General features: G+C 44.8%; 1 protein-coding gene across 3 annotated transcripts in view; it reads right to left on the bottom strand.

Annotated features, from left to right (window-relative positions):
* Lmtk2 (lemur tyrosine kinase 2) overlaps positions 1–14,903 on the bottom strand; it is a 111,930-nt gene that overhangs the window by 21,594 nt on the left and 75,433 nt on the right. For all 3 annotated transcript variants that reach the window (XM_008824019.2, XM_029559102.1, XM_008824020.2), the window contains exon 7: positions 12,520–12,653. In XM_008824019.2, coding sequence (XP_008822241.1) covers positions 12,520–12,653 — 134 coding nt within the window. The remainder of the gene's footprint in view (positions 1–12,519; positions 12,654–14,903) is intronic.

The raw sequence follows: 14,903 nt of genomic DNA, 5'->3' as shown, positions 1-14,903 counted from the left end.
TGTCTTTTTGAGACAGGGTCTCCCTGTAGCCCCAGCTGTCCTGGAACTCATTATGTAGACCAGGCTGGCCTTGAACTCACAGAGATCCATCTGCCTCTGCCTCCCAAGTGCTGGGATTAAAGGTGTGCACCACCACGCCCTGCATGTTCTTTTTAAAAAAATACTTTATTATTATTTTTATTTTATGGGTACGCGTATATTGCCTGCATGTTAAGTGAGTGCACCCGTGTCATGCAATGCCAGCGGAGGTCAGAAGAGGGCTTCTAATTCCCCTGGAATTAAGGACAGTTCGTAGCTGCCATGTGGGTGCTGGAAATCAAACCTGGGTCCTCTGTAAGAGCAGTCAGTGCTCTTAACCGCTGAGCCATCTCTCCGGCCCCACCTCTTTCTTTTTCAAGACTGGGTCTTCCTATAACCCTAGCTGACCTGGAACACCCTATGGAGACAGGCTAGCCTCAATCTCACAGAGATCCACCTGCCTCTGCCTCTATCTCCCAAGTGCTGGGATGAAAGGCATGAGCCTTTAGTATTTTTAAACTGACTAAGAATTCTAAAATACGGAAATTGTCTATTTTCTTTACAATCTGAGCTAAAAATAGTCTCCTTTATATATTAAGCTACAACTTTAGGCATCCCAACCAATCTGTGCCTCATCCCCTGTGCTTTCAAGTCACTCTCATCTCTTCCCACTCTACCTCCCGAGGGTGAAGTGGAGTACACTGTCAGGATGCAGAGCAATTTACTTACAGGAGTCATATTAAGAACAAGTTAGTTTTTTAAAACCAGTTTAATGGGTGGGGAGATGGATGGCTCAGTCAGTAAGGCAAATGCCTTGCAAGCATGGGGACCTGGGTTCCATCCATAGAATCCACTTTTAAAAGCCAGGCAGGGAGAGCCAGGTTTCATGAAGAGTGGAGCACACTGGCTACTTGGCAAGTTGCAGGCCAAGATGGACAGTGCCCTAGGAACTACACGAGAGGTTGTCCTCTGCTCCCCACAGCAAACAAACAAAAAACACAGATACTTTGACAAGTAAAAACTGCCTTTTCTAAATGAACTTCCCATAAGGACAACAGATTAAATGGCTTTAACTTTCAGACTCTTTTGTTTTTTCTTCTCTCTATACTGGGGATAAAGTCTGGGCCTTGAATATAGTAGGCGAATGCTCTACCTGAGCTACACCCCAGCTCCCTTAGAATCTTAGCCATCAGTTAGTACATGAATATAAAAAGCCAATGAAGGGTACCTAGTTCACAGTTGTCAATTACCACATTATCAAAAACTGAACTTCTAGAGTTGCAATTTTAAATGTTTGCCTTTTTTTTTTTTTTAATCTTTTTGAGACAGTCTCCCTGTAGCCCCAGCTGGCCTGGAACTTGCCACGTAGACCAGGCTGGCCTTGAACTCACAGAGATCTGCCTGCTTCTGCCTCCTGAGCGCTGGGATCAACGGCATGTGCCACCATGCCCGGCATGTTTGCCTATTTTCAGGCAGGATCTTGCTATGTAGGCCAAAACTCACAATCTTCCTTCCATGGCTCCCTGAGGGCTGGGATTACTGGTGGGAGCCACCATAGTTGGCCTAACTATTGAATTCTTATCTTTAAGCTGGTATCATAGTTTAGCTGTAGAGCGCTTGCCAAGCTATGGCTCACACCAACACAGGCTTGAATGAACACAACCAAGTTCTGTTAAGAGTCTCCACTAACCCCTCCCAGCATCTATCTGTGTGTGTGTGGGGGGGTCAGCATGAGTGTAATAGAACACATGTGGAGGTTAGAGAACAATTTTTGGGAGTCGGTGTTTGCCTTCCACCTTGTTGAGGCAGGGTCTCTCTTGTTTCTGCTGTTGAGCTGTGTACTCCCGGCTAGCTGGCCTGTGAGCTTCTGGGAAATTCTGTCTCCACCACCTATCACACAGTAGGAACACTAGGATTATAGAGCACTTCCACCGTGGATTCTGGGGATTCAAACTCAGGTTATCAGGCTTTGTGAGGCAAGTGCTTTTATACCCACCAAATCATCTTAAATCCCACCCAGCACCTCCCTCTTGAGACTTCAAAGCTGGATGCTAGCATCCTAACAGGGTGGTATGTGCCCTTCAACTGGGGGTGATACAGAGCTCAGGGCCATTCAGATCCTTCCTGAGCCAAGAGACAGCTACTTCCTGCTCTCCTGTGGCTTCTTACAAATGTTCAGAGTGGGTATCAGCCACAGCAAAGGCGAAGACTGAATAAATGATGAAAAGTCATATGTACAGAGGGCCTTTGGCACCAGGCTAAAGGGTATTATAAAATCCTAATGCAATCCAACTGGCATTCCCAGGGTGAGAGGAACATTTCTCACTGCCTACAGGCTATAAGGAGGAAACCAGGCTTGACTGAAGGAAATGTTCACCTGCAGCTACAACACAACTTTAGCTATCATTTGTTCACCAGCTGCTTTGGTTTTTGGGACAGGGTCTCTGACTAGTCTGGAACTCACCAAACAGACTAGGCTGGCTGGCCAGCCAGTGAGCCCCAGGGCTGGGATTACAAGTGTGCATCACTAATGTTCAGCTTATGTGCGTTTTGGGGACTGAATTCAGGTCTTCGTGCTTACATTGACTGAGCTACTTCTCAAGTCCCAGACTAGAGGAGTTTATGAATTTGCTCCCCACCTCTACCTGGGGCCTCTGAGAAGAGCAGGAAGAGCTCTAGATGTCAAGAAGCCTGGAGCTAGTATTGGCTATAATGTTCCAAGAGTACACAGTAGGGTCTTAGGTTTCCTCACAAAACAACATGCAAAGAACCAGCCAACTCACAGGGTTTTTACAGGGATGTAATAAAAAGGTGCAGAGAATGCTTTCAAAAAGTTAAAATGCTATCCACATTCAATGTTCCTCTTCCAAACAGTAATACTAAGTGTTCTCTGCACCTATTAACCTGCAAAGCTATGAAACACAAAAAAATACAAGGAACTATCACAAGAGTACCTTGACATCAAGGCTGCTCTGGTCAGGAAACAAATTCAGTCAGCATTCTCCTTCAGGTTGAAGAGCAGGTCTAGTGATGACTACCCAAGCTCAAGCCCTGCATGGCTCAAGAAGGCCCAAGGGCTCCCAGCTGCATCTCATCACCACTTGTTTTCAACTCGAACAGCTACATGCTCACAGCTCACCCATCTTCAAAGCGATTTTCTAGAGCAAATGCCTCAAGGTGGCAGAGTTTCAAAATGCCAAGCCTCTATGTACAGGAACCAGAGTAACCAAGTTCCCGACAGAGGGAACAAGAAGAGGAAGCCCAAGAGCCACTGAATGTTCTTCCACGCGCTTTGCTTACACTGTCTTACTGAACCTTGACAGCATAAATTCCGGGTAAAGAGGACCCCACTGTACAGGACAAATGAGCTCAGAGCACTCAAAGAGGCTCGTGGTGGTAAAGTGGTATGGGGAGCATTAACCACCAACCCAGCTGACCCTCTCTGCTCCCCTTACTGTCTGCCTATGGCAGCCACAAGGGTTTGGGGTTCTGAAGGGCTTTGTGTGCATCATGCTAAGATATGCCAGCAGCAGATTACATCAGAGGCTTCTGATGAGGCACAAGAGAATTTCCTAGAGCTTTGACGGCCTTTTTCCTGCTTATTAGGGCAGTCCTTGCTGGCTGAGCAACACTACATTTACTGAGCACCTACTATATACCCCAGTCACCTGTTAGGCTCTGGGAACACAGAATTCTTCCACTGTGAATTCTGACTAGACCCAGAGAAAAGTGCCTTCCACTGCTGGCTGAGAGCTCAGGGACTGATGATGGGATGGGATATGGCTTCCTGGGTGGGCTCTTCCCTGGGCTGATCAGGTGCTGAGGCCGAGTTAGACAGCCAGGACTCTGAATCTCTGCTGGCTCCAGCTTGCTGTCCAATTGTTCACAGATACAAAACTAGAAGAAATACTCCAAGAATCAGTTTCTGGGTACTGTACACCAGTCTGCCTAGGGTTCTGACCTGGAGGAATGTGACAGATGCCAATGCCACTCACCCTCACATAGCTGAGGGCCATACTTCATTCTCAGCTTAGAGTCGAAGCCCAGAGAGTGAAGCCTCTTGGTGGCAGACTCAGAGAAACAAGGGCTGAACTTGAGCATGGAGGACAGGAAAGCTGCTTTGACATTTCTAAAACCAAGGCTGGGCTGGGGGCACAGCTCGGTGGGAGTATGCCTATTTAGAATCCCCCAGTGCCAGGCTTGGAGGAATGGGTTCAGTACTATAGTACCTTCCTAGAATCCCCCAGTGAGGGGTTTGGGGGAGTGTGGTTCAGTAGTACAGTGCCGTCCCAGACTCTCCCAGTGAGGGGTTTGGGGAGATTGTGATTCGGTAGTTCATCACTTTCTTAGAATCCTAGGTGAAGGGCTGGGGGTATAACTCAGTGGTAGAGTGCCTGCCTAGAATCCCCCAGTGAGAGGTTAGGATAAACAAAACAAAAACCAAAAACAGAAAAACAAACAAAACGTGCCTAAAAACAAGGCCAACCTGAGCTGCCAAGTAACTGGTTCTAGGACAAGGTCTTGGTGGTTCTCACATTTGAGTACATCCTAGATTCACTTAGAGACTCCTCAAAACATAACACAGCAGGCAGCAGGGTGTGCTGAGAATGGGTATGACTAAAAGTACCCGCCTCAGAGCCCCGCTGGAATGTGAGGCAGCATTTCTGAGTGCGACTCTGTGACAGAGCTGAGGGTTCTGGTCTCCTACTTCAGGATCCTACTTCAGATCCAGACTGTTCTGCAAGGGCTGAGATACAGTGTCACCAAAGCTAACTACCTACGAGACAACCTCCCAATAGCCAAGTCTAGACTACTAGGCTGAATCAAATCAGTATCAAAGGAGGCTGGCATGTTTTATGTGTGTACATTTTAATCAATGGTCAAAGTTCTAGTTAAGAAGGCAGCTAAGCATTTTCCCCTAGAACACTAATTTTCCAGGGGGCCTGGGCTATCCTAGAAAAATGGAGCATTTGGTGATTTACAAATGATTTTCTTTCTTTTTTATTATTTTTATTTTATGTGTATGAGTATATTGTCTACATGTATGCAAGTGCACCTGTGTTGTGCTATGCCGAAGGATGTCAGAAGAGAGCATCAGATCCCCTGCAAGAGCAGCCAGTGCTCTTAACCTCTGAGCCATCTTTCCAAAGACATGGAGACACACCAGTGGATGGTGTTTGCCTTGATTTTCTTTTAAAATATCCATCCACCCATCCACCCATCCATCCATCCATCCATCCATCCATCCATCCATCCATCCATCCATCCAGTATCTATCTATCTATCTATCTATTATCCATCCATCCACCCACCCAACCATCCATCATCTATCTATCTATCTATCTATCTATCTATCTATCTATCTATCTATCTATCATCTATCTATATCTATCATCAATCATCAATCAATATAGTCTCATGCAGCCCAGGCCAGTCTCAAACTCTCTATGTAGTCAAGGATGACTACTGATGCCATCTGCCTCCATTTCCTAAATGCTATGATTACAGGTGCTCACATCCACACCTGGTTTACTCCAGGTTTGGGATGGAACACAGGGCCCTGTACATGCTAGGCAAGTACTCTATCACTTGAGCAAACAGATGGCACACTAACTGGGTAGCAGGAATTGGCTTTTTGTGTGCCCTCCTGAAGTGGAAACCTTAAAAAAAATTTAAAAATAAGCCTTCTTCCTTCCCCCTACTTTTCTAGGTACTATGAATTAACAACTGGTAGGTAGTCTTTCTATAAACTTTCACACAGTTTGTATACCAAAACAAATATACAAAGAACACATTACTAGGCCTACTTATCTGTATCTTGATATCTTAATACAATACAGAAATCCCTCCAAGTCAACCAGCCCAGCAGTTCTAAACCATTCCCTACGCTAGCTATGTAGCACTGAAGAGTACAGGCAGCTACAAGTTACTTTAGCTCCCTGTGAACATTTACATCCCCCTCCTTCTGTCTGCCACCCTTTCAAGTAATATTGTGATAGTTTTTGTTTGTGTCTGTTTGTGGCAGGGCCTTATTATGTAGCCCAGACTACCTTGGCCTCCTAAGTGCTAAGTACAATAGTTATTTCTTTAATAATCTTAATCTTTATTATGTTTATTTGTGTGTGTGTGTGTGTGTGTGTGTGTGTGTGTGTGTACATGTGCATTCCATGGTGTACATGTGGAGGTCAGATGACAACTTGTAAGAGTCGGTTCTCTCCTTCTACCATGTGGGTCCCAGATATTGAACTCAGGTTGTCAGACTTGGTGGCAGGAGCCTTTAGGCACTTGCTGGCCCTACAGAAGTTGTTACTGACACTCTCAGGCTCTAGTACTATCTTATTTGCTGAATGCAGATGTGGGCTTTCAGGGGATTTAATTACATAGATATTGCTCAATGGATTTTTCAAAAATTATAATTCATGGGCAATTTAGATCAATTTTCCCTTCATGTTACTGCTAACAAGAGATGTATGGTCCCTTTAACTGCTGAGTCCCTTCCACCAGCCTTTCAGCAGCTGTCTGCCTTGTAGGCTCACCTTTCCAACTCTGTCAGTGAGCTTTGTCTTTTAACTTTATGATGTCTGCTTCTAGACAAGTGTTTACTGTTTATGCAGCCAACAAATCCACTTTTTATTTCATAACTCCTAGGATTCTTGTCTTAACTGACAAGGTCTCACACAACCATGTTATAAATATACTTCTAGAAGTCCATCTGTTTTGATGGACTTAAATGTGTTTTCATTTAATTCTATCTTTTGTGTGTTTGTTTAGGCACACATGTGCCCCAGCGTGCTTGTGGAGAATTCAGCATTAGGGTCTCCATTCCACCAGTAAAGACCAGAGGTCAGGCTAGGCAAGGTGCACCTGCCCCCCTGCCTTGCCTACCCACCCCTTGAGAGCTACAGTCTTCCATGCCCCAGATCCCAAGGCTGGCTAAAGGGGAAATCCCTGTTTCCACCATGCAAACAAAATGTTCTAGTTTATTTTTCATTTGATGCCACTCTATGTCAAACATTATCTGTGACTTTGACTTAAAATTAACTGCATGGGACTGGAGAGATGGTTCAGGGGTTAAGAGCACTGGCTACTCTTGCAGAGGACCAGGTTCAGTTCCCAGCACCCACATGGCAGTTATCACTTGTCCCTAACTCCAGTGTCAGAGGATCTGATACTCCTTTCTGGCCTCCTTGGCCTACGTTCTGCTGGTTGTGGTGGCACGGACTTTTAACTCCAGCACTTGGGAGGCTGAGACAGAAGGCTGGGAGTTGAGGCCAGCATGGGCTACAGAGTAAGGCACTATCTAAAAAAAACAAAGCAACCTCCCATCCCCGCCAAAAATATTATAGTAAGCATCAGAGGAGTTCATTTGCAGTATGTGTGTGTGTGTGTCGGGGGGTACACATGTGTGTGGGTGTGCATGCACATGTATGCTCACGTGTGGAGGCCAGAAGTTGATGCCGGTAGTCTCCTTCAATCACTCCCTGCCTTTGAGGCAGGAGCTCACCAATTCCAGCTAGACTAGCCTGCTAATTTGCTCTGGGGATCTTGTTTCTACCTCCTGAGTGCTGAGATTGTAAGCAGCCCTCTCAGCATTTAGGTAGGTGCTGAGGATCCAAACTCCTGGCTTTACTTACTGAGCCATCTCCCCAGCCCCATTAGAGGGAATTTCTTGGGCACTTGACAATTTACCAGCTGAAATACCCGGGCCAGAGGTATAGCTCCAGCTGCTTTAGAGAAACACTTTCTAAGCTTAGCAACATGGACGTCTTTAGAACAACAATCTATAAGAAAAATGTAAAATGACTTTTAACCCCAAGGGTTAATTTATTCATGCCCCTACAACACTTCTGATACTGAGGGCCAGGAAAACCCAGAGGGCTCTCAGCAGAAAATAACCATAAAATTAAAAGCAGGCCAGCCTCCTGAGTGGGTGCTCCCATTTGTCATCATTGTGACCACTGACTCTGGGCCAGCTGAATTCATATATTGCTGTTGGAACCCTCTGTGCTGAGCCCACCACAGTGACCTGACAGCATCTTGCTGCTCAGGAGACCTCACAGGCAGGAGACAGGAGATTCAGGTCCTGGGCCACCTGTGGAGCAGTAACAGCAGCATGCTCTGTTCACATGGCCTTCAGGAATGTGGTGCATGTCACCTCAGAAATGCAGCTGCCTGAGACTCGGCGATAAGCCTCTCTTTAAACATTTCATAAAAAACAAATTTTAACTAGGGTGATTTACTGGATCAGTTTCCAACATAAGGACAACTTTGGGTTAGATGGATGTGCTATTCTATTTCAACCATGTCCTACCTTGAGTCAGTCAGTATTCTGTCTCAATTTTTTTTGGTCTTTTTTGAGACAGGGTCTCCCTGTAGCCCCAGCTGTCCTGGAACTCAACTATGTAGACCAGGCTGGCCTTGAACTCACAGAGATCCGTCTGCCTCTGCCTCCCGAGTGCTGAGATTAAAGGCGTGCACTACCTCGCCTGGCTATGTCTCAATTTTTAAATATGCCATATGGAAGGCTACCCACACAAGAAGAACTTAAAGTACTAAGTTTTGTCCCACGTGAGATTTTATATAAAACATAGCATTTGTGTGTTTACGTGTGTGCGTGTGCATGGGCACAGGTGTGTGCATGTGGAGGCAAGGGGACAACCTCAGGTGTCACTCCAGGCACTGTCTACCTTTTTTTTTTTTTTTCTGAGGCAGGGTCTCTCACTGTCCTGGCACTTGCAAGTAGCCTAGGCTGACTGGCCAGGGAGCACCAGGTTCCACCTGTCTCCACTTCCCCAGGGCCAGAATCGCAAGCTCATACCATCATACTGATGTTTTGTTTTAACTTTTTAAAAAATTTTTATTTATTATTTTTATTTTATATGTATGTGCATATTGTCTGCATGTAGGTAAGTGCACCTGTGTCGTGCAATGCCTGTGGAGGTCAGGAGAGGCTGTTGAACTGGAGTTATGGACAGTTGTTAGCTGCCATGTGGGTGCTGGGGCTCAAACCCAGGTCTTCTACAAGAACAGTCAGTGTTCTTAACTGCTGAGCCATCTCTCCAGCCCCTTGTTTTTGTTTTTAACATGGGATCAAACTCAGGTCCTATAAGCTCTTTACAGACTGAGTTATCTCCCCAGCATAAGACATGGTTACCTTTTTAAAACAAAATGTACCAGCTGTCAATGTTTCTAAAGATTTTCTCTACTTTGAGGTTTTGTGCTTGAATATCATCCAAACCATGTGATTTGATTTATCTTTATTTGTTTTCAAGTCCTTAAGACTTTACCTTGAGGAAGTATGAGAAATACAACTCTCTGTGACAGCTTTGCCAGTTTTTAAGATACAGTAATTAAAAGGTATTATGGGAAGCCACACTTCCTGGCTGTCTCTGATAACTTCATGTTGCCAATTTTGATGGAATACTTAAAAAAAATATTTTTAATTATGTGAACCAGGCATGGTGGTGCACACCTTTAGTCCCAGCACCCAGGAGGCAGAGGCAGATAGATCTCTGTGAGATTGAGGCCAGTCTGGTCTTCACAGCAAGTTCCAGGCCAGCTAAGGTTACAGGGAGACCCTGCCTCAAAAGAACCAAAACAGGGGCTGGAGAGATGGCTCAGCAGTTAAGAACACTGACTATTCTTGCAGAAGACCCAGGTTCGAATCCCAGCACCCACATGGCAGCTAACAACTGTCCGTAACTCCAGTTCCAGGGGATCCAACAGCCTCTTCTGTCTTCTGCGGGCATTGCATGACATGGGTGCACTTACTAACATGCAGGCAATACACACATACACATAAAATAAAAATAATAAAATATTTTTTAAAAAGGAACCAAAACAAACAAAAATATGTATGAGAGTCTATGTGCATGAGTGCAGGCGCCTTAGAAGTTGGAAGTCAGAAGGATCAGATTCTCTAGAGCTAGGCTGCAAGCTGCCCAATATACGTGCCAGAAACAGAATTCCAGTGTGCTCTTAATCACTGAGCCATCTCTCCAGCCCTAAGGGATATTTTTTTAAAGATTTATTTAATTATTTTTAAATTATGTATATATATATATGTAGGTATGTGTATGTTTATGCATTTGCTCACAGAGGCCAGAAGAGGGTATCAGATCTCCTGGAACTACAGTTAAAGGTGGTAGCAAGCCAACACATGTGGGTGCAGGGAACGCATCTCGAGTCGTCTTAAAGAGGACTGCTCTTAGCTGCTGAGCCATCTTTCCAGTCCCTTATGGGATTATTTTTGGAGACAGGTCTCACTATGTAGACCAGGTTGCCTCAAACTCACAGAGATCTGCTTGTCTCTGCCTGGGATTAAAGGCATGTACCACCATGTCTGGCCTTGATGGGATACTTGTAAATGTTTCTTTCCTTCATCACAACTTAAAAATCCCTAAGGCAAGTGTTAAACAATCATTCTCTATATTTGACAGAGAGCAACAATATATACTGTGTTAATGTTATAAAAAACTCAAAAGACAGGATTTCTTTATTATATAATGAAAAGATCTTTTATATTTTGAAGTTTCATGGAAGGGATTCTGGCTTGGGCCTTAAGAAAATTGTCACCTTTCAGAACTTAAGATACACTTTATCAGAATCATTTGTTTAATACTACAGGTCAAACAAGACACAGATGTGGAGAAAAAGGCCTGCACATCCCTGTTTTCCCACCCTGAAGCAATGCTGAGAGTCTGATAGGAGCTAATCCACAGCTGCTTCCTGTCCCCAAGACAGCTAGTATCTTCTTTAAACTCCATCATGCTGACACTTGCTTTTTGTTTTTAAAGTGTGCTTGTGTGTGTGTGTGTGTGTGCGTCTGTGTGTCTGTGTGTGTCTGTGGTGTATGTGTGAGCACAGTGTCTGCAGAGACTAGAAGAATATGGATTCCTGGAGCAGGGGTTATAGGCAGTTGTGAGCTGTGTGACGTTGAGTACTGGGAAAGAATTCTGGTCCTCTACAAGAGCAATACATGCTCTTAAACCACTGAACCTCTCCAGCCTCAGACTTGCTTTTTAAAAATACTTCACAGACATCAAGACAAGTACTACTTTTCAGATCTTTGGGTTGCTAAGAGTTACATGATTTACTTAAGAGTCAACTACGGAGAGATACTAGGAAGTAACATATTCTAAACAAAAATCAGGCTGGAGAGATGGCTCAGCAGTTACAAGCACTTGCTGCATAAGCATGAGGAATGGAGTCCAGATTCCAGCATGCACATAACAAGTCACGAGCCCTGCACACTTCTAACTCCAGTTCTGAGGTGGGGTGGAGACAGGAGGAGCACTGGGGTTTGTTGCTTTCCAGCCTAGCTGAGAAAACACCAGCCCGCCCTCAGTTTAAGGAGAGACCCTGGCTCAAAGGAATGGGTGGAGAGGGTGATAGAGGACACCTTATCACCTTATGTTCTCTTCTGGCCTGTGTGTGTGTGCCTTTGCACACTCACCCCTACACACACACACACACACACACACACACACACACACACACACACACAAATTAAGTAAATAACTAAATAAGTTGGTTTATGGAACAGACTGGCACCTGATCTAGGATCCAAGTCTCCAAGTCCTTGGTTGTTTTCATTATAAAAAGCACCATCAACCACCTGACCAAAGTACATGCAGAGCTACTGAGGGAGGCCCTAGAAGCTTCTGACAGTATAAATTGGGCAGATTGTGCTGTTCATAAACAGTCTCCAACTGGCTGTACCATAGCGTGTAAACAGGAGGCCACTTCAGACCCAATCTCAACACCCTTAAACCTTTCCACTGGCCAGAAACCAAAGCTATCAATCACCTTGTACAAAGAGATGCTCTTGGCCTATAGATTTTCTCTTCTCCCCCCCCCCCGTGTGTGTGTGTGTGTGTGTGTGTGTGTGTGTGTGTGTGTGAATGGGGACACACCAGAAGATGCTGCAGGTACAAGCAGAAGCCTAATGCTGACTGGATGGCTATAATAGTCAGGTCAGGTATAGTTCATCCGACACGCTGCTCCCAGGCATGCATACACTTTCTTACTTTGTTTCAAATTCTGGAAGTATTTTCTAGGCTTTGGGCTGTGTTCAGATATTTTATTCCTTGGTATCGGTTTAAGTGAAGCCTAATTCAGCCTTTCCTATTAATTGAGAGCTGGTATTACAACCGATCTTCTTTGGCTTCCCCCTTCTTTCTCTTTCTTTGTTAAAAAGGAGATTCCCTCGCTCCCCTTCCTTCCTTTAGAGACAAGGTCTCATGTAATCTAGGCTGGCCTCTAACTCACTATGTAGCCAAGGATATCCTTACTCCTGATCCTCCCACTTCCTCCTCCTGAGTGCTGGAATTACAGATGTGTACCACAAGCCCTGTTTATCAAATCCAAGGCTTCCTGCATGCTAGGCAAGCACTGTACCAACTGAGCCACACCCCAGCCCCTCTCTCCAAATTGTATGGCCTCTTTGGGCAGCAGCAACAAGTGGTAACATGAGACATACCTGTGCCCAACTGGACCCACCTGTGTAGGAAGTGCAGCTTGTGCATGGCCGCCAGCCCCGCAGCGATCTCACACGCCATCCTCTGCAACAGCATGGTCTTCGAGTCACCCCGCACCTGCTCCTGCTCGTTGCGCAGGTAAGCCTTCAGGTCACCCTGCAAAAACCAGCTCAGGTGAGCGCCACTGAGTGCAGAAGTCAAGTGCTAGACAAGTGCTGTAGTTGACATAAACTATTAATGTGACTTACTAGAGACTACTTTAAAGTAACTCCAATCCAGTATTTGAAAAGTAGGCATCATTTTGCTTTTAGAGCTGTTCTTGCTAGTCTGTTTTTGTTATATAAACACATACAGAAAAAAAGTAAATGAAATATAATTTGACAATAATGCACAATTAAACTAAGTGAGGTGCAGAAGTCTAGAAACCTCTACGTAACTAAGAGGTGACATGAAGGGTCAACAAAAATGGTACCATTCCCACTGCCTAACTCTCATTTGTAGGCAACAAAAGTGGTCAGTGAGCATTTTATCATGAGACTCCGCAGCCACTGTGTGAGCATGGATGAGTCACGGAGAAGAGACTGAAATAAGGACCAGTGGAAAAGGTGAGGAAAGCCAGAGGGCTGATAACAAGACTCAGGTCTCTCCCTGCTCCCTTCGCCAGGGCCATGTTCCCTAGAGACCAACACTACAGCCACTCACAAACTCACCAAGTCAATAAGCCTAGGTAGAGGATGGCAGCCTGGGCAGGAAAAGGAAGACGCCCCAGTCAGACACACAAACATTCTGCACCAGGCTGCTCTGGGTTACCTGTGTACTTCATGTATGAATGCTGGAATAGGAGGGATGGACGGATACCATGTCTGTTTGGGAGAGTGTGCTTTTGAGGAAACAATGTGTCACATTCTTCTCACAACATGATTATATATTTACTGATGTGATTTAATTCCAAATGAAAGCTTTGTGGGTGTTGGGGTGTGTAGATATAGTCTGAATGTGCGTCGAGCGTGCATACCTATGTGGGCGCCCACAGGTGTGTGCATTTGGAGGCCACAGGTTGATGCTGGCGTCTTCCTCGATTGTTCTCCATCTTATTTTTTGAAACCATGTCTCTAAAGGCCTGGAGCTCCTCTATTAGGCTAAGTGGGCTGGCCAGTGAGTCCAGGAATCCTCCCCAACACAGAGGCTACAGGCTTACACATCACTGCCCTTGGCCTCTTTAAGAAAAAAAAAAAAAAAAAAACGGGGTTCTGGGGGCTTAACTTGGGTCATCATGCTTATGTGGTATTTTATCAGCTGAGCCATCTCTTCAACCCCCAAATCAAAGCGTTTTATGATCAGTCACTAAAGCAGAAAGCAACTCAACAGCCTTTGCCTTTCTTTAAATCTGACTCAAGAAAAGACTCAAAGGATGGATGTTCTCCTTGACCAACAAAAGGGAACATTCTTTTTTTAATTTCAAAATTATTTTTATTTTATGTGTATGAATGTTTTATCTGCATATCTATAAGTGCACCTGTGTATGCAGTGCCTGGGACAGCCAGAAGAGGGCAGTGGATCTCCTGGAACTGGAGTTGTGGGTCATTGTTATTGTTAGCCACTATGGGGGTGCTGGGAACTGAACCCAGGTCCTCTGCAAGAGCAGCCAGTGCTCTTAACAGCTGAGCCAGCTCTCCAAGGCCTCAAAGGGAACATTTCTTACAGTTCTCTAAAAAGAGCAAATTTATCAGACCATTCCCAGGATAAAAATGAAATGTAATATTCCTCTACAAACATCTGTCCACACTAATACTCTAATGCAGCATCTAGGTACCACCAAGAATTTGGATCTGAGTCAGGTGTGCTGGCGCATGTTTTTAATACCAGTACTTGGGAAGCAGAGGCAGGCAGATCTCTGAGTTCGAGGCTGGCCTGGTCTACATAGTGAGTTCTAGACCAGCTGGGACTACATGAGACCCTGTTTCAAAAAAGAAAAAAAGAAAAGAAAAGAAAAGAAAAGAAAAGAAAAGAAAAGAAAGAAAGAAAGAAAGAAAGAAAGAAAGAAAGAAGAACTTACATATGTTTCCATTCTAGCTTCAATGATTTTTGCACAAATAATGTTGACATTGACAACTGTGACCATTTGCAATTTATTCATTGTTTTGGTTTCTTGAGTCTGGGTCTCACTACGTCCAGGCTAGCCTCAAATTTGAAATCTTACCTCGCTCTCCCAAGTGCTGGGATTATCATCTGCACTTTTGAGCACTGTGCAAAATACACAGAGGGCTTTACCCCTGTTACCTATGGTACACACTTCTTACAACTTCAGGTGTTTTGTAGCTATGAAACTGAGGCTTACAATGTTAAGACAAATACTCAAGAGCTAGTATGGTGACACATGTCAGTGAGCCCAGTGTTTGGTAGGTA

The sequence above is a fragment of the Nannospalax galili genome, unplaced genomic scaffold (assembly GCF_000622305.1).
Source record: "Nannospalax galili isolate Female #2095 unplaced genomic scaffold, S.galili_v1.0 scaffold809, whole genome shotgun sequence".
NCBI lineage: Eukaryota > Metazoa > Chordata > Mammalia > Rodentia > Spalacidae > Nannospalax > Nannospalax galili.
This window is presented reverse-complemented; position numbering and strand designations above follow the sequence as displayed.